This window comes from Nanorana parkeri, unplaced genomic scaffold, assembly GCF_000935625.1.
Source record: "Nanorana parkeri isolate BGI_ZX_2015 unplaced genomic scaffold, ASM93562v1 scaffold87, whole genome shotgun sequence".
NCBI classification, from domain to species: domain Eukaryota; kingdom Metazoa; phylum Chordata; class Amphibia; order Anura; family Dicroglossidae; genus Nanorana; species Nanorana parkeri.
The window spans coordinates 2,055,130-2,077,074 of record NW_017306355.1 but is presented as its reverse complement, the minus strand read 5'-3'; the positions used below and the strand labels follow the sequence as shown (position 1 = coordinate 2,077,074).

The window sequence follows — 21,945 nt, the reverse complement described above, 5'->3', positions numbered from 1 at the left end:
GGACGGGCCGCATGCAGCGGAGGCCTGGCCCTAGCAGCGCAGGGCCCCAGCATTGCCGCTCCATCAGCTTCGAGACAAGCTGGGGCCCCATCAGCGACGCTGCTCGTGACGTCAGTTCCTGGCCAGTCCGGCGGCAGAGGAGGCCTGGTGTGCAGGTAAGAGGAGCTAGGCTAGGGAGGGGAATGCAGCCCTGACCAGCCTACCTTAGAACCCCTTCAGAGCCCACTATAGACAGTCTCAGATGGGCTGCAGGGTCACTCTCATGGGGGGGGGGGGCCCGGCCTAAAGCCGTGTAAAGGGCCCTAAAATTTCTGATGGCTGCCCTGTGCTCGGTTAGCAGAGACTTTCAGCTATGTATCTCTTTGTTTTTCATAGTTTGTACAAATACTATATGTTAATATAGTCTACGTATACATCTTATTGGCTCCTTATTGAAGTTATCATTGTGAAATTGCAGGCCTTATAGTGAAAATTGTTTCTAAACCATATTACAACAAATCTGACCAAAGAATAAGAAAGCATAATGCAGGTACTATACAAATTGCATTTTAGACATTTATCTATAGTGAACATTTTGATCATCCATCAGATATGTTTTCCAGCACTGGTAGTTTTCAGTGCAGCACTCCTAAGAATAAGTGAAAAAAATCTGAAATCTTCCTTAAAGTTAAAACAAAAACAAATCTCTATGTATCCTTTACACTAAAGCAGCTGTAACAAGAAATCCTCACCTACCTAAAGAGTTAATAAACACTAATAATAAATAGCCTCTTATAGCTGAACTCCAGGCAGATATAAAAGACCCAAAATAATGCAGCTCTGTTTTAATGAATACGTTATTGAATGTAGGTTTTTAAATACAAGTAGTGTAAGTGCCTGAATCTGATTTGGCATTAGCCTCTTGCAGTACATTTACAGCAGAGCTCAGAAAGGGGGATGGAGAAGCAGCATACGGAGCCAATCAGGTCTGCTGCCGTGCTCATGTTGTAACAAGAAACATGCAGATAAGAGGAAAGGGTGGGGTTCATCAGTCTGCTGCGTCTCTTTCACAGACCATTCTCAGGGCGGAGGAGGTAGAAGACCTATAAATGAAAGTGAAACTGCAGCAAGGAAATATCAGATCTCCTCTCCTGCCAGACAGGTTACACATAATCCTTAAACTGATATTAAAGCTTCAAATTATTTCAGATGTTATTATAGCTACTCCTTCGTGTATTGCCTTTTTCTTTCCATGTAGAATAAGCTTGCCGTGTTGTGTTCTTTTAGGGTGGCTCCTTTCCTTTAAAGGGTCCCAAAGAGCTACCCGTGTGTGTGTGTGTGTGTGTTCCCAGCTGGCACTATAAACAAGTCTTTTTAGGTCCATAGAAAGAGATAGTGCTCAAGGAACCAGCTGATTCTGCAGGAAGCCAACATTTTTAAACATTAAGCCGCAGCATACATTGTAAGTGATATTCTCAGCATGTGAAATGGCTCAAAAACATTTTGACTTTCATATCATTTTAAGCTTTATCCGTAACCCACTGTCTTAAAGCGGACCTTTACCCATATCTTTAAAGTAACAGCAAACACACCTTTAGAAATGTTTAGTAATGACAGTCTACAAACACATACTGCTAGATAATTGCCGGCTTTGTGTTCTTTGCATACCTTATTTATCTTTTCTTCCCTAGTCGTCTCACAGTAGCCATGTTTACTAAGTGCAGATTACTAGTTCTCCTTTTACTTCCTGGATTCCTGGCACATGTGACTAGACATGTGACCATGCACATCATCTCAGGGGAGGAAAATACCTTTCCCTGAGATCTCATGAGATTACAGATGAGATTTTTCAGCAATGCTCTGCTGATGACAAGGCAATCCCAGTGTTCATTGCTTTGGCTAACTGAAGTCATTTTGCTCTTTCAAAGCAGAAAGTGATTGCTGTGCAAGTGTAGGTATTTCAAAATCACAGCATTTTACACCTGACATGTCTATGTTATTATTAATCATCATACATAGAGGGATGCATTGGTAGAATTTGATTTTTGAGTGTAAAGGTCCGCTTTAATATAAATCATCAAATCAATTAGCCTAACCATACAGTAACCTAAAGTAAAACTATTAAAAGAGTAAAATACACTCTTTCCAATACTTAAAGTGGTAATATGACACTGCAACTGTCACACACCTGCACTATAGATCGAGAACTGAGCTATTATGTAACCTCTGATCACTCAGCTCATCGTCTTCTCCCTGCAAAGAGCAGTGACAGGCAATAGACCTTTATATGATGACTTTGGGTCACAGGAGTACATTAGTGAATGCAGTGAGTAAGCCTCAAATGGCTGATCTTTTTGCATTTTAGCATGAAAACAGTTGTACAGCACAGGCACATAAATCTTGGACACATCAAATTAATATATGATAACTTCTTTCATTTATAATTTTTATTTGCAGCTATTTATGTTTTATAAGCATACCGGCCTTTCAAAATGAAAGCGCTCTCAGTTAAAATTACAATTTTAATGAATATGAACTGGATTATAACTAAGTATTTATTGAATATTTTTAGTAACACAGTTTATACAGTTTACTGGCAGTTTAGTCAGCAGATAAATTTTCATTTCTAACTAACCCTGCCGACTGTGCATTTACCTGAAGGCGACATGATGCAACAGAGTAATGTATAAAGCTGGAGCCAATTATGTAGAGGGCAGGAACCACATAGTATTATTCCCATATGCCAATGTTCTGTTCATGGCTGAAGGCTGAGACTCCTGACGGATACTGTTTATCAGATCAGTTATAAGACTTTATTGTGGCTTAACTTGGATATTATGCTAGCTAGACCAAAGCATTAGAGGAATGTTATAATGTAAACTACCTGCAGTCATAAGCAAGGACTGTTTGATGTGGATGGATTTGTAGTCTATGGAAATAAATGGAGATTGATGTTTGATTAGTACTGGTCACAAGGATTCCAATCCAGAAAATAATATCAGGAAAGATTGTAAAGACCATAAGATGAAAGTTTATTACAGCGCAGGAATTTGGTGTTTAGATATTGAAGGGCAACCGCAATGCAACATAGCTATTCACATGAAGTGTATAGTATTGAACCAAGACATTTTACAGATATTCAAGTATTTAAGGGGGCTGTCCATTTAGTAGAATTTTAACCATTTAGACCATATTTTGTCAATTTTTGGAGGCAATTTTGACCTATGAAAGCAAGTTTGTATAGGGAAAGGGTGGAGTCAACACGTGATTTCCACCTTGAGAATATGGGATGATCAGGGAGCTTCCAGCAAAGGAGTATTGGCGTCTTTGGATAGAAAGCAGCATAGGTGATGAAAATTTGGGTAGATTTGGATAAGTCCAGACTGTTCATCAGTCCCAAGAGTAAGATAGCAAGGTCCAAACCCAATAATGTGTAGCCAGTAATCCCTCGGAGGGCAGGTTCACATTACATATATAAATGAGTTGGATTTAGTTTGGCATTTGGGACAGAAGGAGCAGAGGGGGCTAGAGGTGTGGTAGACTGTAGAACGTTTGAATGGGGTGTAGTATGCCCTTTGTAGCATTTTGAGTTGTGTATATAAATATGTAATGTATATCTTTGGCTGAAATCATGTAGGAGATGTAGTGTGCCTGTGTGTCATCCCAGATCTAAAATAGATGTTGGAGTCTGGGCATGTCCAAAATTAGGAGTCTCGGATATAAGGTTGAGAGGAGTTTGTGCAACCTATTCTGAATAAGGGTAGTTTCAGTGGGGTCTGACGTCAAGGTGGGAGGGCCTAGGGTTTGTACTGCATACTGCACCTGCAGATATCTGAAGAACATTGTATTCGGTAGGTTGAAATTTGCTTTAAAGGCATTAAATGATAAGAGGGTATTGCTTCCTATAATGTTCTGTAAAGTTTTGATGTGATATTAGGCTCATAGTTGCGGATGCGGTATAGTCTGCAGCTGACGAAAAACAGGCTTGCCCCGGGGAGGTGTGAAGGAGTAGAAATGCCCATATTTTTAGGGCATTTGTCATGGGGGCAGTGATATGAGGGTGACGGAGGACAGCGCCTCGCCTCGGCCGGCGCCTAGCAGCTGACTTAGAACTGGTGCGGACCAGGATCATTTATGTGGAATATAACATGGGTACAAAAAAAATGAAAAAAAGGCCTCAGTCATGAAGGGGTTAAAATCTGCACTCTTTAACTACAGTAATGCTATTTGTTTTTATGTCTGGTCAACAAAAAATAATGGGGGGAATTTATGAATGTGTTTGCAACATTTTTAGGTGCAAAGACCAAAATGTCATGCTAATTAATCAAAAAGTTTTATTTCTGTTATGATTCTTTGTATAAGTGTTCTTGCCATATATTAATGTATGCGGTTTGCTGCGCATATTTCCCACCATTTTGCTTAATTTCTCAACTGCACAGCATTTGCATCCAGCATTTGCGGCATTAAAAGACCTCAAAGTATCGCGCATCCTAGAAGTGCTGCTGAGTATTTCTTAAAGTATGGCAAAGATAATTCACCTTCACTTCCTCGATTCATCTAAACACTTTGGGATTATTCAGCTGTCATCCAGGAGGTTTCCAGCAAGCTCGCCACAATTTAGAGACAGAAACATTTTAGAGAAAATGTGTGTCAGACGCTGCAGATGGAAAGGTGCAGGACACCCCATGTGCAACGTCGGCCACACAAGCACCACGGGAGGACAGGACGACGGGACCTGTAATGTACTGGAATGCACTGGAATTTAAGCAGGCCGACTACCTGCGTTCCGGTGCGGGAGGGGGGTGTGGAGCTGTATTGAAGTCAATGGCATCGCCCACAGTGCGATCGCCCGCACTCGGAAACGCAGGCACATTAGTGCCTGCATTCCAGTCCAATGCGATCTGCAAAAATAGTGCTCGCAGCATTTTTGCGGATCGCACTGGACTGGAACACAGGCACTAATGCAGGCGATCGCACTGTGGGCGAGGGGCCTGCCTGCGCAGCCCACGCCCCCTCCCGCCCCTGAATGCAGGTGTTTTTTCGTTGGTAGATCTCAATGAGCTCGTCATTTGAAAAGTAGATCTCCAGACGAAAAATAGTGGGCGCCCCTGATCTAGGACAACATAGCTGAACTGCAAAGTGAGCTGAATTGGAGAATTTTTCCAAATCAGCTATTGTGGCCTAAATTGTTCACTTCTCCTGTCTTCTCCAAACTCTGCATCCTTTTGTGAATAACCCTGTTAGAGGCAATTCCTCTTGGAGGCATTCAGGAATGAAACATGGGAACCAGGATATTAAATCTGTCCCTATATGTATTAGGGATATGACAGTTTAAAAGACTGAGAATGCAACCAAACTGATATCCTCTCCCCCCCCCAGATGATTACTTACACCTATTACCAGTAATGAATTTTCCTATGGAAAAACTTGCGAATTTGGTAACTGGTTAATTAAAAATGTTGTGCTATGTTTGTTTAGGTCACTGAATTCAATAAGGATTTTTTGGGCAATTAGAGACCATTATAGAGCTGAGAGTCTATTGAAACAATGCATTGTAGGCTGAAAGTCCAATGCTTATTGAATTTAGAAGCATTATCCGAAATAAATACTGCACCTAGTGATGGATTAAGTTGCTTATATATCAAGGAAGCTTACAAGCCATCATAAACTATGTTGCCTAATTCCTAGAAGCCTAATTTGTATTTCAATTTGCTTAGGCACCTTGGGAAACACAATACCAGTCTATTTGTTGACACGTCTTCTTAGCCTTCCAAAGGAACCCTAAGAATTTTTAGAGGATTTTATGGATTTCTGCTATGCTTATGTAGGCATGCAATGAAATAAACATATATGTATTTAATGTGCTTCATTATTCAACAGATGGGTGAACCACAAGCTGTAGATCAAAGCATGTCTGTGAGCCAGGTAGCAGGACTGACTCTTATTCTGCACACATTCCCCGGTAAGAAAATTCATCTTATTTATTTTCCAAAATAACAGGCAGGCAGTTGGTTGATCAAGGAGCTGTGTTTTTTAAAGAATTGTCTGTCACTTTTCAAATATTTAGTTCATTATTCAGTTTAATAAAAGTGATGACCTTTTCTATTTTACTTCATTTGCCAACAATTTGTATTTGCTACAAACACATTTATCTTGATTTAGCTGAGAGGTTGACCTCCTGTGTCCATTTCATGAGAGCTGTTCTACATAGTTCTGTTGTACATCCTTCTTCCTTCTTTAACCACCCTCATGCCTGCTAGCAAATCCATCATATCTACTGAAAACCGTATTTTTAATTTTATTGTATATATTCATTATGTCAAATAAAAAAAAAGTTAAAAACATGTTTTTAATTCTATTTAATATTTCATATGAATATTTTATATAGGTATTTTTTGACACCGGCAGGTAGGGAGATTAGATTACACACTCTGCTAAATGATTTAGAGGAATAGAAAAACCCCATCCCTCTCTTCAAGCAGAGATTAAACAGTCTGGCTTTATATATTTTTGGCTATTTATTCAAAATGTCAAGGACTAAAAATACATTTAAAAAATATATGTTTTTAATCATTTTTATTAAGGGTAAACATTCTGCTGAATGACTCAGAGGAAGGGCACACCCTCTCCCTCTCTTCCACCATAGTCTGGTTTAGTTGTTTATACACAGGCTGTCAGTAAGTATGCTATGTCAGTAGGAAAGCCTGTGATGTTTTGCAAACCAAGTTATAAGTGAATAGCAAGCCAAAACATTTTTCTTGGCTTTGTATTGAGTGGGGAAGGGTTGGATCCCTGGTCAGGTTTTTACTGCTATTCGAGACTTTTACTTTCTGTCCTTTAACTAGACAGGAAATCAGGGGAACTCTCCAACAGCAACACAGATGGAAACACATTTTTAATTTTTTAAAAGTAGAATAGGAGAAGGCTGGAACCTTTTTGAGATGTCATTGTTGCAGATCTTCCCTTGCTTACTCTCTAGTTAAACTGTTGAGGAGAAATCTCTCTAAAGCTGACGCAATTCCTCCATCAACACTAACAGCGTGTCGATCGAGGATTCGCCGCTGTTTACATTGTATTCTGACAGTGGCTGGCCTTGTCAGAATACCCAACTTAATGGCTAGAAGCTCTGATTGTACAAAGATTCTTTTTTCCGGCCAAAAGGGTGGCGACAGCGGCACAGACTGTGCAAATTTTGGCCAGTTCCTCAAAGTACTGCCTTTACATTAAAAACCGGCTGAAATTCGGCCAGTGTATGGGCACCTTAACAGAGCTCCAGATAGCAGTAAAAACCAGACAGATGTAATCATTCCCTACATATATAAAACTAAAGTTCTGGATTCACATACATTTTAATGGATTAATTATACAAAACATTAGTTTATCATATAAAAAAACAAATGTCAAATATTAATAAAAGCCAGCATACTTTGCTTTGACTTTGCCATACTTTGCCATGCCTCCATGGAAAGCAGCTTGGGATTGAAGGAGGCAGCTCTGTGAAGACCTTAGACTTGTGTTTTATGTAGGCTAATGTAGAACAAGTGCATGTAGGTGGGATAAACAAAAGAAAAACACTGAATACTCAACTCTTAGGCATGAGTCAGCCCATTTTTATGGAAATGGTAGCCCTAAAATGAAAGACTACAATTATGTTATGACTGCTGATGAGAGTAGGCATTTCCTTATGTCTTTTCTTCAGGAATGTGCAGACCTCATGCATAATGGTGCTTTTTGTACTAATAAGTCTAAAAGCAAGAAACAAAATCATGCAATTTGTCATATGCTCTTGTTAATGCTGTATGGGTTTATCTATAATTTTACAGTACATTTTTCTTGATTCAGGAGATGTGAACGATCCTATAAAAACAGGAGGACATACAGTTGAAAGACAAGTTAAGGTAAAATGCTATGTCTATTACTGACTGAAACCCCATAGACAACAAGGATCACACGGACCTTCCCCATGTAAAGTATTAAATCCTCATTCCATTCTAGTGTGACAACATGCCATTTTAAAAAACAATGTTAGTGCTGCCCACCTGCACTGCATCTGTAGCTTTCATTATGACATTTCAGTGCATCAGCCTGTCCTTCTCTGCAAATCGCTTTGATTACTGACAACATAGAGTCCTAAGTTCCTAGCTCTGCCCATCTGAAAATACATTATCAGGGTTATTCACAAAAGGGTGAAGAGTTTGGAGAAGGCAGGAGAAGTGAACAATCTAGGACAACATAGCTGAACTGGAAAGTGAGCTGAATTGGAGAATGTTTCCAAATCCGCTATGTTGTCCTTGATTGTTCACTTCTCCGGCCTTCTCCAAACTCTTCTCCCTTTTGTGAATAACCCTGTATATTTTAATTAGTTGTCCATTCTAATTATGCCTGCCCCACCACAGCCCCAATTAGGTTATAAATTACTCCTGGTCATTCAGATTGAATGTATTCATACCCTTGATTCATCATATTGCAATCTCCTGGAAGCATCCTGTACAACAAGATGTAGTTCTGCAGAAGAATTCCCAAGCAAAAATAACTAAAAAGAATCTGCAGACTGTTTCTGAAAGTCCTGCTCAGTCTGGTTGCAAGGACATGTGAGAACAACCAGGGTGCCAGTTCTCTCTAGATAGTCTTAGCAATACATTTCTTGCTTGTAGTTACTCTTTAATGCACTGAGGTCCTCATTTTTATACCAAATACAGGTGGTGACATATTGTTGGCTTTAATGGTTGCCGATCAGTCCCCTTTTGTCTTCCTTAATGAAAGCTCTGACAGTTTTATGCAGAAAACAGTGTGGTCTATTTTGAAAACATAAAGATCAATGGGAATAACAGGGATTATTATTGCCTGTTCAGCAAATATGTGCAACCCAGTAGAGTAAACCTTGCCCAAATTTTGCCGTGAGCAAAGACATCTGTAAACAGTAATCCATTATATTTCTGTAGTTGAAACTCACCTTGCCATTGAATTCCATACAAAAAGAACATGCAACAAAGGAAAAAACTGGACTAAGCATGACAAGAGCAGATCACCACCATCGAGCAAACAAGGAATCTAGTCATGCAAATCATGCTTCACTTACCACCAAGTTTAACAAATCCAGCCAAGTGAAAAATAGACCCTATCGACCCAACAATGACATTGAAGGTACGTCTTGTCAAAAGGGTGACATATTGTGTAGTGGTTAAAAAGAAACAGATTTATTACTTATTTGGCTTTTTTTTTTTTATTAAAACAAAACACAGTAGAACCTTTGTAAAGCCTTCTGTGTGGTAATAACATAATTAACTTTGCTCCTTCAGCTAATAAAAAAATATAATTCTCCTTTTTCTAGGGGGTAAATAATATATTTTTATATGCTTAGACTTATATGGATTGCACTCTCATAGATATTGTATACCTATCAAGTCTGGAGTATAGGTGAAAAAAATTGATCGTCATCAAGTGGACCTGTACTGGTAACAGAATTGTGTTAACTGGGATGAATAAAGATTTACAAAAGGGATGAAATATTGACCTTTTCTGGAGAAAATGCTGCCCCTGTGTCACGTACCTTAGGGGAGTCTGAGTTGACGAGGGCGGCCTCTCTCACAGCTCCGGTCCCGGAGCACCTGGATTGGTTACAGGGGCGCCGGGGCACAGAGGGGCAAGGGTGCCAGAGGCTGGTTAGCCTGTTGCGTCTGCGAGATGAGATGAAGTGCGTAGATCCAGGCAGGAAGCAGGATGTGGATGCACCGAAGTGGATCAAGAAGGCTCTAGATCAGATGAGCTGAGGAAGCTGGAAGCAGAACACACAAGGCAGAAGGATTGTCAAGCAGGCCGAGGTCATCAACGAGCTAGCAATGTAGTACAAGGGGTGAGGATCAAGGTCAAAAACAAACCGGGGTCTTCAGGGAGCAAGCAACAACAGAGGGTAGTCCAAGCCGGGTCAGTAACGGGTAATCAGGATACAGAATTTACAGGAACACAGAACACAGAAAGCTGACGATCTGACAGCATAGGAGGATAGCTGAACACAGCCTTTATATAGCCCAGTTGGTGCCAATTGTTCAAATGACACGTATGCGCGCACGTTTACACAAAGACGCTGCTCCTATTACGGCTCTATGGTCCGCAACAGGCGCATGCGCAGACGGCGACGCTCGAACTCTGACTCTGGCTTTCTGACACCCTGTTTTCTTTCATTGCTGACCACATAACTAAAAACTGAGGTTTATGGTAATGGGATCTTTGCTAAAGAGGGGTAAAGGAATTCAGGTTTGCTGATCCTTACCTTCAGCAGATACCATTTGACCAATGCCTAGACTTTTGGTTGTTTAAGGATTACAGGGATTCTGTAGCAGCATTGACTTTAGCAAAAGTAAATATCTAAACCCCCCGGTTTTACCATGGTAATTAGATTATTGACATTAACTTTTAGTATAGGTTCTCTTTACTCCATTTGCTCCTGAGAGTAGTGGGGTGTCGGCAAAGCATGCGAGAGAGAAGTGGGGTGTTGGCAAAGCATGCTTTACTGGGGAGAAGGTAGTAAAGGCTTACATATATTGGTGCTACTTGTAATTGAGCAATATTTTTTTCTTTGTAGGATTGGTAGAGATGCTAAACAGAGTTCAGAGCACTCGAGCAGATAACCAGCGTGGGTTACTATGTAAAGAGGACCTTGTTCTACCAGAATTCTTGAAACTTCCAACAGATGAAACATGTGATAGCTGCCATTTGACCAGCTTCTACAGTGACGCCGAGGTACTACAGACAGATCTTCATCTGGAAGGTTCTGCTGAAAACTGCAGAGAACAAAATCGTACTACAGACAGCAGATCTACATCACCAGAAACAGTGTGTTTGTCTCTGATAGAAGATACTATTCCCCCATTATCAGAAGCCAGTGGCAGGAATGACACAACACCTACAGTGACAATCCCTACAGTGACAACCCCTACAGTGACTATTTCTGATTTGTCCTTGGAATCAGCAGTCATGGATGACAAACCACATACAGAGGAGAATGACTCTGCAATGTAATTGTTACCGGTGTATTTATTATTATTACTTTATATCACTCTCAGAGAGATGAGTACTGTGTGCCAACATCTGTCTTTCTGCAGTAATCCAGGAAATGTAAAATATGCTTTACTCGTCTGTACGCTGCATGGAATGGACTCTTATGAGGGCAACAAACAACATTTTTACCCAAAGCTGTCTATTCAGTTTTGTGTGGTGCCCAGTTAAGATTGATATCTGCCAGCTTATAAACACATCCTTAGATCTTTTTCAAATTCTTCAACTCCCTCACTGCATCTGTTACAGTAGAATCACCAGGGGGAATGCACAGCTGACACTGGTGGTTGAACAGAGTTAAGCTGGCCATACAATGGTCGATTTTTATATGAACGTTCATCTGAGAAATCTTGTCAGAACATTCGATAATGCCATCAGAGACTTGATGAATGTAGCTCAAAATATTGTTTGCTTTTAACATTGGATTTTGGAATGAATGGCGTTTCCTGAACACATTCACTGTTAGAATTTTGTTCTCTCAAGTAAAATTTTCAATGTTGCTTTTTTCCATCAATGTATGGCAAGCTTAAGGTTTGTTACTTCTGTGGAGAAGTGGGCCGTTGGGAACTTACAGTGAAGATCTACTTGCCAGGTTCCAAGATGTAAAATCAGTGGATATTTGAACTCTGCCGGAGTCCATCCTAAACTGTCAGTCACTTTTGGATTGCCCTATTTTGAATTTTTCTATTTTGATGAAAGTCTAGAGGAGGTGCAGATTTTCTATTCCTGAGATAAATAGAGCACTGTAATAATACCTAACGATGTGTAACCACTTCTTTTGTTACTTCTAAAAACCCCTAGAGGTTGTTAAGCAGTCATAAAACTCTTTACTCTAAACAGGTTCAATCAAAGCTGAACTCCATGCAAATAGCTAAAAACATAGATAAAATACATATAAGTGAGCTGTTTTACCTGCCAAAGGATTTGTATTTCTGTCCATCCAGCTCCCTGTCAAACAGCACAGCCAAACGGATGATACCACGTACGGTTAGGAATACAGTGTTCACCCCAGCCTGCTGACTGCACAGTGAAAAAGCAGCAGGAGACTGATGAAGTCACCCCCTGTGCTCTCTTCTCCTATCAGCAATTTCAAAACATTTGCATGCAACATATCCAATTGGCTCCCAGTACTGCCCCTCCCACTTTGAGTTCTACTGCATGGGGGACTGCAAGAGGCTGATACCAAATTTATTTAGCCCTATAGTCACTTACTTTACTGCCATAATATTTATTTTTTCATACCTTTAGCACTGTGTTACATTTTCTACTTTACCAAATTTATTGCATGTAAAATAAATGCCATTAAATGTAAAAAAACTAAACAATGTATGTACAGTAATGTAATAATAAATACATAGCTGCAATAATGTGTCTTTTATATCAGCTTAAAATTAATTTAGAAATAGTCTACAACACATCCATTTCCAGTTGACCAGTTAGATTGTTCATAGATGGACAGATACAGTATCTGCCTAAGAATGAAAGGTGGGGTTGATATCTGCCTGCATTGCATGAACCTTGGATCCTGCCTTGATTCTCTCCTATGCTGACAGAGGTGTACAGTGGTACCTCGGTTCACAAACTTAATTCGTTCCACAATTCTGGTTGCGAACCGCATTGGTCGCGAACCGAATCAAATTTCCCCATAAGGTTCAATGTAAATAAGGTAATCTTTTCCGTTGTACTCCGAGGCCAGATCAGTCACACGAATACCACGCTCATGCTTTTATACAATTTCCTTCTTCAATTCAATGGTTATTTTCTTCAAAACCTTCTTCTTACCATTCTTGCTCTGCACTTTCTTGTTACCTTCATCATTGCGCTGCACTTTCTTGTCACCTTCATTACCACTCTGCACATTTTAGTTACCTTCATTATTACTCTGCACATTCTTGTCACCTTCTTTACCACTGTGCACATTCTGGTTACCTTCATCACCGCTCTGCACTTTCTTTTTACCGCCATGCTTGCTCTGCACTTTCTTTGAAACCATTCGGGATTGAATAATACTGTACAGTACTGTATGTGCTAAAAAGCACACAAAAAAGCTTCACAGCAAATGTGCACAGATCTGTCTACGACCGCGATCTCGACTAGAGGAAGCCACAACCACATGTCAGAGCGGGGAAGATGACCACAGTCGTGTTTGTCACCCGATGTGAAGTTTGCGAACTGAAGCAAAATTTTGCTGTACTTTCTGATAGCGAATCAAATTGTTTGCGAACAGAAGCGTTTGTGAACCGAGGTATTACTGTACAGTATATGTATAATGTCTGATTTTTACCCATTCTCAGTAGCGAAGATTAAAAATCTCCTGAGCTCCAATGAGCATGTTCAACTGCATTTGTTGTAACACTCTTTAAGTTCAACTATTACTAGCAATGCTTGAAATTGGCTTGCTAACTCGAGCTGTCTATGACCAGCCTGAAGGTGTCTATGGACATTAGAAAACGTATAATACAGCAATCCAATACAATGATCTAGAATCAATCTAATCAGCATAGCTCCTATGATGCCATAGTGATCACATGGCATGTTTTACAAACTCATAGAAAGGCACATTTGCCAGAAGCAGTCAGCAGTCAGGGAAAGGCAACCTGTAAAAAAAAGATTGTTATAAGCTGTTAAAGTGAAATATGCAATATTTCACATTTTAATCTATTCTTCAGCCTATAATAAAGAATTTAGAACAGGGTATTTATTAAAACAATGTTCTGAATAAAAGACATAAACGTACTTAAAAAAACAGTGTAAACATAATTTAGGTAGGCAAATTACTCATGAAGTTAGAGTCACGGCATGGGCCTGTGGGCAACGATGTCCCCTCGCCACAAATGGGTAAAGTGTTGCTATGCTGCAATTACCTCTGTTATTTTTTCCTGCCTGTCCTGAAAGTGGAGGTCAAAGCATTGAGTTATACATCATTAGGCAAACTCTGATTAAATATTGCAAGACGAGATCTGATAAAGTGTCAAAATATGAAAATTGCACAGTTGAAAGAAACCTCCACCTTTAACCCCGTTCATTTAATAACTGCCCTGCTACATTTTCCAGACTTTACCAAGCTGTTTGCAAAGGGCTTTCTGCATTTTCTCATAGAGTATGTCACCTGCCATGCTTCCTCTGCCTTTTTAAAGGCATCATCTACCTTTTACAAAAAATGAATAACTGCCCACATATTCATAAAAGATGAACTGTGCATTTATTATTTTTCTACATTGAAGCCTGTAAAGCATTGCAACCATGATCAGTGGTTGACGTCGCTGTACTTGTACTCAAATAGGGATGACAAGTCCCTCTGCCACGTTGGCAGGCTGGGCTTGCAATCTCTCAATTCACAGATCCTTTCAAAGGATCTGTGAATGGATGACGCAGCTGTGGACACTGCGCCACATTTAAAAGATTACAGCAGCCTGTGGGGAGGAGAACCCCATGATTTAGGTAAATGGGGGGAACGGTTGGGGGTGAGGGGCTAGGGATGTGACCATGTTCATGTTAACCCTAAATACATCCAAAATATGGGTGTAATGTGAACCATGGTCTAAAAGGTAAACTTAGCTTTTAAAAATAATATATGTGTTGCTTCTGTGAAATGCTGTTTATTTGCTCAATGGCAGTGTAAGGCAAGCCATGCCAAGCAATTAAATATCAGAGAACGTTCTGGAGGTTTATAGGGCCTGAGGTCAAACAGACTTAGTGGTCTTCCTAGCCCTGATTGACCATTTCCCTAGGCTTAGAGTGAGATGAAAATAACAGAGGTCAGGCTTGCCCAGAGCCACTAACAACATCATCTACCCATTTGCCATTGATGCCTAACTATTACATATCACAGCTGTTATACCTACGCTAGCAGATTCTTTATCTTTATACTCAGATCTTGGAAAAATTTAATTAGAGCAATAGCTTGGGGGGTAATGCTAACTTTGGATATGTGCCATGCGTTCACAAATAACAAAAGGCTGCATTTCACCTGCTTTGCTTCAACGCAAATGTATCTCAATAGGACCTGCTGTGTTCAGAGGAGCGCAGCACACCCAAACAGACTCAGAGCTGTTGTCCACCCTGCAATGTTGAGGTAGATGGGAATCTACTGACCTGTGTTTAACGTGTGCTTCAAATGCAGGAAACCAGTGTACACAAGTCCTAAAACTGCTGGTGGTAATCCATCTGTGATGTATTCATAAGGTCTGACTCCTGGCTGATATTATTATCATTTTTACAGCCAGAAAAAAGACTGGTAGGGAAATCTAAAAGAGATAGAATATAAAGGATAAAAGAAAATAAAAATATATTTAATAAGATATTTTTATTATATTTATTACAAAACACTTGTTAAAAGACAAAGTAAGCCTTTAAGGTAGCATTCGGGACTTAGAGAGCACCCACAGTTCCTATTTACATGGAAGTAGTCCATCACCTCATGGGGAAGAATACACAACACAAAACAGAATCAGAATATAATGTATATGTTTCAGTGAAGCACTTACCTGGTTATGTAAATAAACAAGCTATTTTTTCTTACCTTGTAGATGGCTGAGCGTATTTGTTTCTGAAGTTTCCAAATAAACCTGCTAAATGGTTTTTTCTACAATTCTGGTTTTACTTCTTTACACCTAGCACAAGTCATTGTCAGCTTACACACATTTTTAGTTGGGGGGGGGGGGGGCTCTGGTAAAACATTTTCATGTACAGTTTATGTTTATTTTTTCCCCCAAAGGATTTGTAATCTTGTACAACCAATATGGTAATTTAATTAAGTGACAAACATATTTCCCAGCTGAACAATGCATCTTCCTGTGTCACCACTTCATCTCTACTACCTGCTAAGTGAACAATGAATTAGAACCATCATCTCTCATCTCAGAGAGCAATAAAGCTGAACCAAGGCGTAGACGTAGTATCCTCCTCATTTGGCAATATGGCACAAGAGCCGAAGCCGAAAATGAGCCAGGAATGAAGAGACGAGGAACCTCACCCTTATCTTAAAAATGGCAACAACACACCTATAGAAATGTCTGTGAAGGTTCTCATGCATCCAGGCCATGGTATATCTGTAAACAATAAGTCGAAGCAACTGGACTTGCTGTATTTTTCTTGAAGACATTTAGCTGTCTATCAAACTGGCTTTCTCAACTCAGAAGTCCAGTTGATTTGATTTATTTTTTACAGATATACCTTTAGAAATGTTTAGTAATGGTAACCTACAAACAGATACTTATAGATAGTTGCAGGCTTTTTATTTATGAATACCTTATTTTTCTTTTGCTCCCCATTCTTTTCACTGTGGACATTTTCACTAAGGGCAGATAAATCAATTTCTCTTTACTCTTTACTTCCTGGAACTCTGGGTCTGTCTACTGGAACATGTGACAGTGCACATCATTGCACTGGAAGGCACTGGGGATGTAGCCTTCCCTGCATGTATCTGTGAGACCAGGACTATATCACCAGTGCCTAACTCAACCAGGAAGTGGAAAAAGTAATTTTAAGTAAAAGCAAAAACATTTTTTTTGCTAATGAATGTAAGATGTTTTCAATTCTGTATGCAGAGCTGCATTCTGCTCCTGTGGTTTTTAGTGAAGGGGGTAAAGGTCCACTTTAAACAAAAGCTTTTGCACAACTACAAATGCTCATTTATTCACCCAAGCACCTAATAATGTACATCTTTTGGTACACATGAATCACATTACTAATACATTACCTAATGGTTGTAGTATTATTTTGTTAAAGCAGACCTTGCATAAAAATGGTTTGCTTTCCCAGGAGGCAGCAGAGAAGTAGAGATGAACAGGGACATTACCGTCGCCTCCAAGAATTGTATTGTAGGTTTATTTTTGGCAGCTATTATGAAAGTGTAAATATAGGAAAACTTTTTTTTAGGAGATTTGGATGGAGTAGGGAAGGAATAGAACCCCTATCGAGTTCTAATTGAATTGCATCCTGTGTCCAATCTTTTATTCTATGTCCAATCTTTCTGTTTGTTTGACCATTGTCACTGGGACCAAGTGAGAAAAAATCCAGAAATTTGAGTTGTCCTTGGAAAAGGAATAGAGAGTAAATCTTCCAATGTTCTGGTGACAACTGTCTAAGTGAATAATCCCTCTAACTTTGTGGCGATTTCTTCTCATTTACTAGTGCATCTCTGGAACTAGAAATTAAGGAAAATCTTCCCAACCGGACAGGGATTTTAACCCTTCTACTCCAGGATATATACTAATGAAAGTAGAACTATGAGGTGAGTGCTTTTCACTCACCTGAAAGTTCTAGCCGACCTGTGACAATGAGACTGTCACAGGTCGGCTGAGTAGATTGGGAAGTGAGCGAACACATACCGGCGTTCGCTCACTTCTCGATCCTGTCATGGCCCTCTGCCATGACAGGGGAGAGGCTGGATTCCCCCCTCCCCGCTCCAAATCCTCCAGCGCTGACTGGCGGAACGGACGGGGGAGGGGGCGGGTACAGCTGGCTCTGCCTCTAGATAGGCAGAGCCAGCTGTCACTCACGCAGCTGGGCGGATCCAGACATAATTGTCATGATCCGCTTCAGCTACGGCGTCTCAGTATACCGCGAGCTGCAGCTCGTGGTATACTGCGGCGTCTCAGTATACCGCGAGTTGTAGCTCGCGGTATACTGAGCTTAGGGTGACGGTAGGGCGCTAGTTTGTGTCCTCCCGTTACCCTAAGGAGAACCATGGGGAAAAGCTCATACCCCATAGTTCTCCTTTAAGTGTTTTTTTATTTAATTGCTCTGTTCACTTTACATTTGTCTAAGTTACATTTATAGATTTGTCAGACATTGTTATCCTGCTTACCTATAAAACTATATTCTTTAGTTATAATCTGTAAAAATAAATAGAAACTTTTCTTTGATGCAGGTGTTATTGGATGCAAACAAAAAAAGTCAGAGGTGAATTGTTTTCATGGTGATGACAAGTGGCTGGTGAATAATAATTATATCCAGCACAGATGTGTCAGACTTAATACACTTCTACTTCAAAGAAGTCTTCATAAAACATCCTAAAACAATAACATTCCATTGCAAGCCAAAAATCTGCACACAAATTGTTGACATCTGGGCACTAATGGTGGGTTACTGCAATGAGTATGATGCCAGCTTTGAAATAAATAGAATTCTATTTAAGCGGAAGTAAAGAGTATCAGCACCTTGGAAAGACTTGCCTGAGTTAATGACAGAAGCTCAGTCAATGAGCCTTGTGAAGGTTTCAAGCCCAACCAAACTATTCCTTTAACTCAGTTAATTACATGCCAAGTTCATCAAAACAAAAGGTGTTTAAAGTTTACCAGTTTGTTTTATTTATAAAGCAGCCGAAACCTGAGTAGCAAAGCCTGTCCCTTGCCAGTATGCAGAAGAGTGGGATGGAGATCAGACATGTCCCCTGCTAAGTCAGAGCTTTCCAGTTATCAGGGAGTGTTGTTTTTTTTTATTGCAGAAATATAGGTCTAATTTGTCGGACCATTAAAATGCTACCAGGGGACAGCTTTTCTTCTCATAGAAATTATACTGCAAGACTTTGCATATGTCTGATGCATCTGGCATGTATTTAACGGATTTAAAATGAAAGTTAAATTGGACTTTAGAGGACACATTTACTCAGGTAGTACAAGGGCTACTTTTGCTCCCCTCTACTACTGCATGTACTGTACATCCCCTGTCTGAAGGGACTTTTACATTGTTCTGTAAGAACATTTTTACTGGATATTGGGATGGCAGATGCTAAAGTTTTGACATCAGGTAAATTCATGCCCTAGTAAAAAAGTTAAACTACTTCAGAGAAAGACACAGCTTTTCTGGCTAATAGAAGGTACAAGCAAGCATATTTGGGGTCTACACTGAAGTATAAAATGAAGTACAGGTTCACTTGAATTGCCAAGTATATGTAGGAAATACTAGTATTGGTAGCGGTGCGACACAGAGTATTTGGGCGAGTACTCGTACTCGCCCAAATGCTCCGATAATTATACCATTAGCATAACTTCCAGTCAGAGCGAGATTTCCTCTGACCGGCAGTGCTGCGAGGGAACATGGAGCAGTGCTCCCGGTCAATCAGCAATCAGGGTGGCAAGCCATTACACTTGGTGACGAGAGAGCACAGAGCCGTCTTGCCGACTAATCAGGAAGCCTGGCGCCGTGTAATTACTCCTTATTGGTCGGGAAGCTGGCCAATCAGGAAGCTGCTTCCTGATTGGCCAGAAAGCTGGCTCCATGCTTCCTCGTCACCTGGTTGCAAGGGAGCGTGGAGCCGGCTTCCCAGCTATTCAAGATGCTGGGCGGCGAGTCATTACACACCACCCGGCTTCCCGGCTAATCAGGAAGCTGGGCGCCAAGTTATTCCTTAATCGGACTTCGGTATCCGCCAGTACCGGAAAAAAAATATCTGGACTCGTACTCCAGACGGAAAAACCGGTATTGGTGCATCCCTAGTTATTAATATTATTCAGGACTTATATAGTGGTTTGCACATCACTTTACAGATTAAAGAGAGACAGTACAGGTACAATATATTTCATTTCTGGAGGATTAGGAGGGCAATTTGAAATTTAGTTGAATGTTTGTTGTATGACGCTCACTTTCTGACATTGTATCACAATAAATAGCACCGCAGTCATAAAGCTTCTGGAACAATCACATTGATGATGCCGCGATGATAAATGACTCATCCACTTGTAACAAGGATTGATGTAGGAGGCTTCAGTCAATAGATATGATTGTCTGATATCTGCAGGTGCAAATAAGCCTTATGTGCTATGTCATGTCATTAAATACTAGAAGAGAAATAACAGGCTGCACACTGCCATCAATAACGTTTATATTAAATCTACATTAGCCAACAAGACAGGATTAAAGGTAAATTCAAATATTATAATTATTGTTTAACAGTAAAGGCAGCATTGTGATCTCTATTATAGGAAATCTATACTGGCAGAATTACAGAATGATGGCCTTGTGAATATGCTAGATATTTGGCTGCCTCTGATTCCAATGGATTTTCTGGCCCAGGACAAGCATTGAGCAAGCAAAGAATTATAAATCAGCATTTTCCAAAGTAGATGTCGGCACTGGAATTGTACATGTTTCTCTTCGTACAGGTTTTCTTTAAAGAGACTCTGTCACTGGGGGAAGGAGGGCAACGTTCTGCAGGTAGAAACAGGGCTGTCTTTAATATTGATATTTATATTGGTCCCTGGGCAAACATTTTCTTGGGAACCCACGCCCATACCACATCCAGCCCCCTACCCGCCCCACCCCCACCATGCAATTTTACTCTCCAGAGCAAATAGGAGTTGGCATCAAAGTGAGACGTGAAGCCGCATGAGACGTCACACAGTCATGCTACACTGCGTATGGCAGGAGTGGAGCAACACTATGCAATGCCGACCATATAGTAAACAGAACGTTACTGCATGTGTATCTTCTGTGGCCTTAAGGGGCAGCTGCTTTGGGCCCCACAACAGTGACTGGGCTCGGGACAACTGCCCCTTTTGCCCCGCGTTAAAGACAGCCCTGGGTAGAAAGTGCATGAGGTTAGATGTCCTGCAGCAGCCTCCTAAACCCTACTGTCACAGCCAAACCTCAGTCGATTCCTCCCTCTTGCACATGTCTATTGTTCACTGACTGTCAGGGTTTTGCTTGTCAGAACAGCCAAGAGGAAAGTTTGGGAGACTGCTGCAGGTGTATGCAGGCACCTCTAGATTCCTGTACTTCATACCTCCATTAATTGACCCCACTTCCCCCATAATAGCATTTCTCTAAAAAGATGTAGCAATCATTGCTTTTTATACTACATAGATGCCAACCATTCTGGAATCTCATACCTTCGACTTGGTGATGCCATGTTCCTGACAACATCATCACCCAGGGGTTGTGGATGCAAGTAGGTGGTTCCCACATATTTAGTGGTGGGACTGCACCCAAAATTAGGCATGGTCTAGGGATGACCACCCTAAAAGTGGGTGCACCTGTTAAGTGATGAGAGGTCTAGTTTTTAGTACGTATATGTAGTGAGGCTCCTGGTGCTGCTAGAGTTCCAACCATCGGTCCAGAGTACAGTTCCCTCTCTTGCTCTCTGCACCAATTGGTCAAATTGGTCAGTCAGGATGGAGTGGAGCTTCCTCTTCACATGCGTGGCCCAGATATTGGTGCTTCCAAGTCACATCCTCCACAGCATTGCCCATAGGGTGCAGCTCCCTAGTTGCATCCTCCACAGCGTGGCCCTGGTTATCCTGTTGTGTGTTCTGCTATACCAGCTGTGTACTGGCCAGTCAGGGCCCCCAGATCTGCCTGAAGGATAGGTAAAGGGACGAACACAAGTGTATGCTTTTTTTTATTTACTGCAGTGCTTGTTGCATCTACTGCCATTGCAGCGGACCTAAGCTTGGATATGGAGCTTGCTTTCAAACCATCATCACCCATTGGCCGTAGTTATGATTGCCAAAATGTATCAAATAGCAGCAAATACATTCTCAAGCCACTTCAGCAGCTGAGCATTGGAGAGAAAAAAACAGACTGATCTATTCCAAATGTCCTGGATTCTTTGGAATTTCTTGACACTTGTGTCCCACAAGCTGTCCTGCATGACATGACAGTAATTAAACAACACTGCAGATCAGGCGTTAAGAAAAGACAGATTTTTTTACTTATTTACTATGCTTATTTACAGATTTGCGTTCCTTGTTTACCTTTTAAAAAAATGGCACAATTTAAAATTACAAATATTTGGTATTGATTAACTCAACATACTTTTATCTTTTAGATTTAGTAGGAATCTGGTAAATTATGTTTTTTTTTGTGTACACTGTTAATGATTTTAATGTTTATCAAAAATATTGATAAACATTTGCGCACCCGGCCTACAACAATAGTAACCATCTTTTTATTCTACCAGTCCTGTGC

General features: G+C 40.5%; 1 protein-coding gene and 1 long non-coding RNA gene across 2 annotated transcripts in view; both read left to right on the top strand.

Moving 5' to 3' along the window:
• The window catches only part of LOC108783755, a 6,915-nt gene extending 2,802 nt beyond the window's left edge, over positions 1 to 4,113 (top strand). The window contains exons 3-4 of the long non-coding RNA XR_001941029.1: positions 1,017 to 1,022; positions 4,039 to 4,113. This is a non-coding gene — a long non-coding RNA (uncharacterized LOC108783755). The remainder of the gene's footprint in view (positions 1 to 1,016; positions 1,023 to 4,038) is intronic.
• RGS14 (regulator of G-protein signaling 14) overlaps positions 1 to 11,111 on the top strand; it is a 67,692-nt gene extending 56,581 nt beyond the window's left edge. Inside the window, exons 13-16 of the mRNA XM_018552387.1 lie at positions 5,860 to 5,941; positions 7,825 to 7,889; positions 8,922 to 9,123; positions 10,562 to 11,111. Of these exons, the coding sequence (XP_018407889.1) occupies positions 5,860 to 5,941; positions 7,825 to 7,889; positions 8,922 to 9,123; positions 10,562 to 10,998 (786 nt within the window). The 3' untranslated portion in view covers positions 10,999 to 11,111. The remainder of the gene's footprint in view (positions 1 to 5,859; positions 5,942 to 7,824; positions 7,890 to 8,921; positions 9,124 to 10,561) is intronic.
• Positions 11,112 to 21,945: the final 10,834 nt, after the last annotated feature.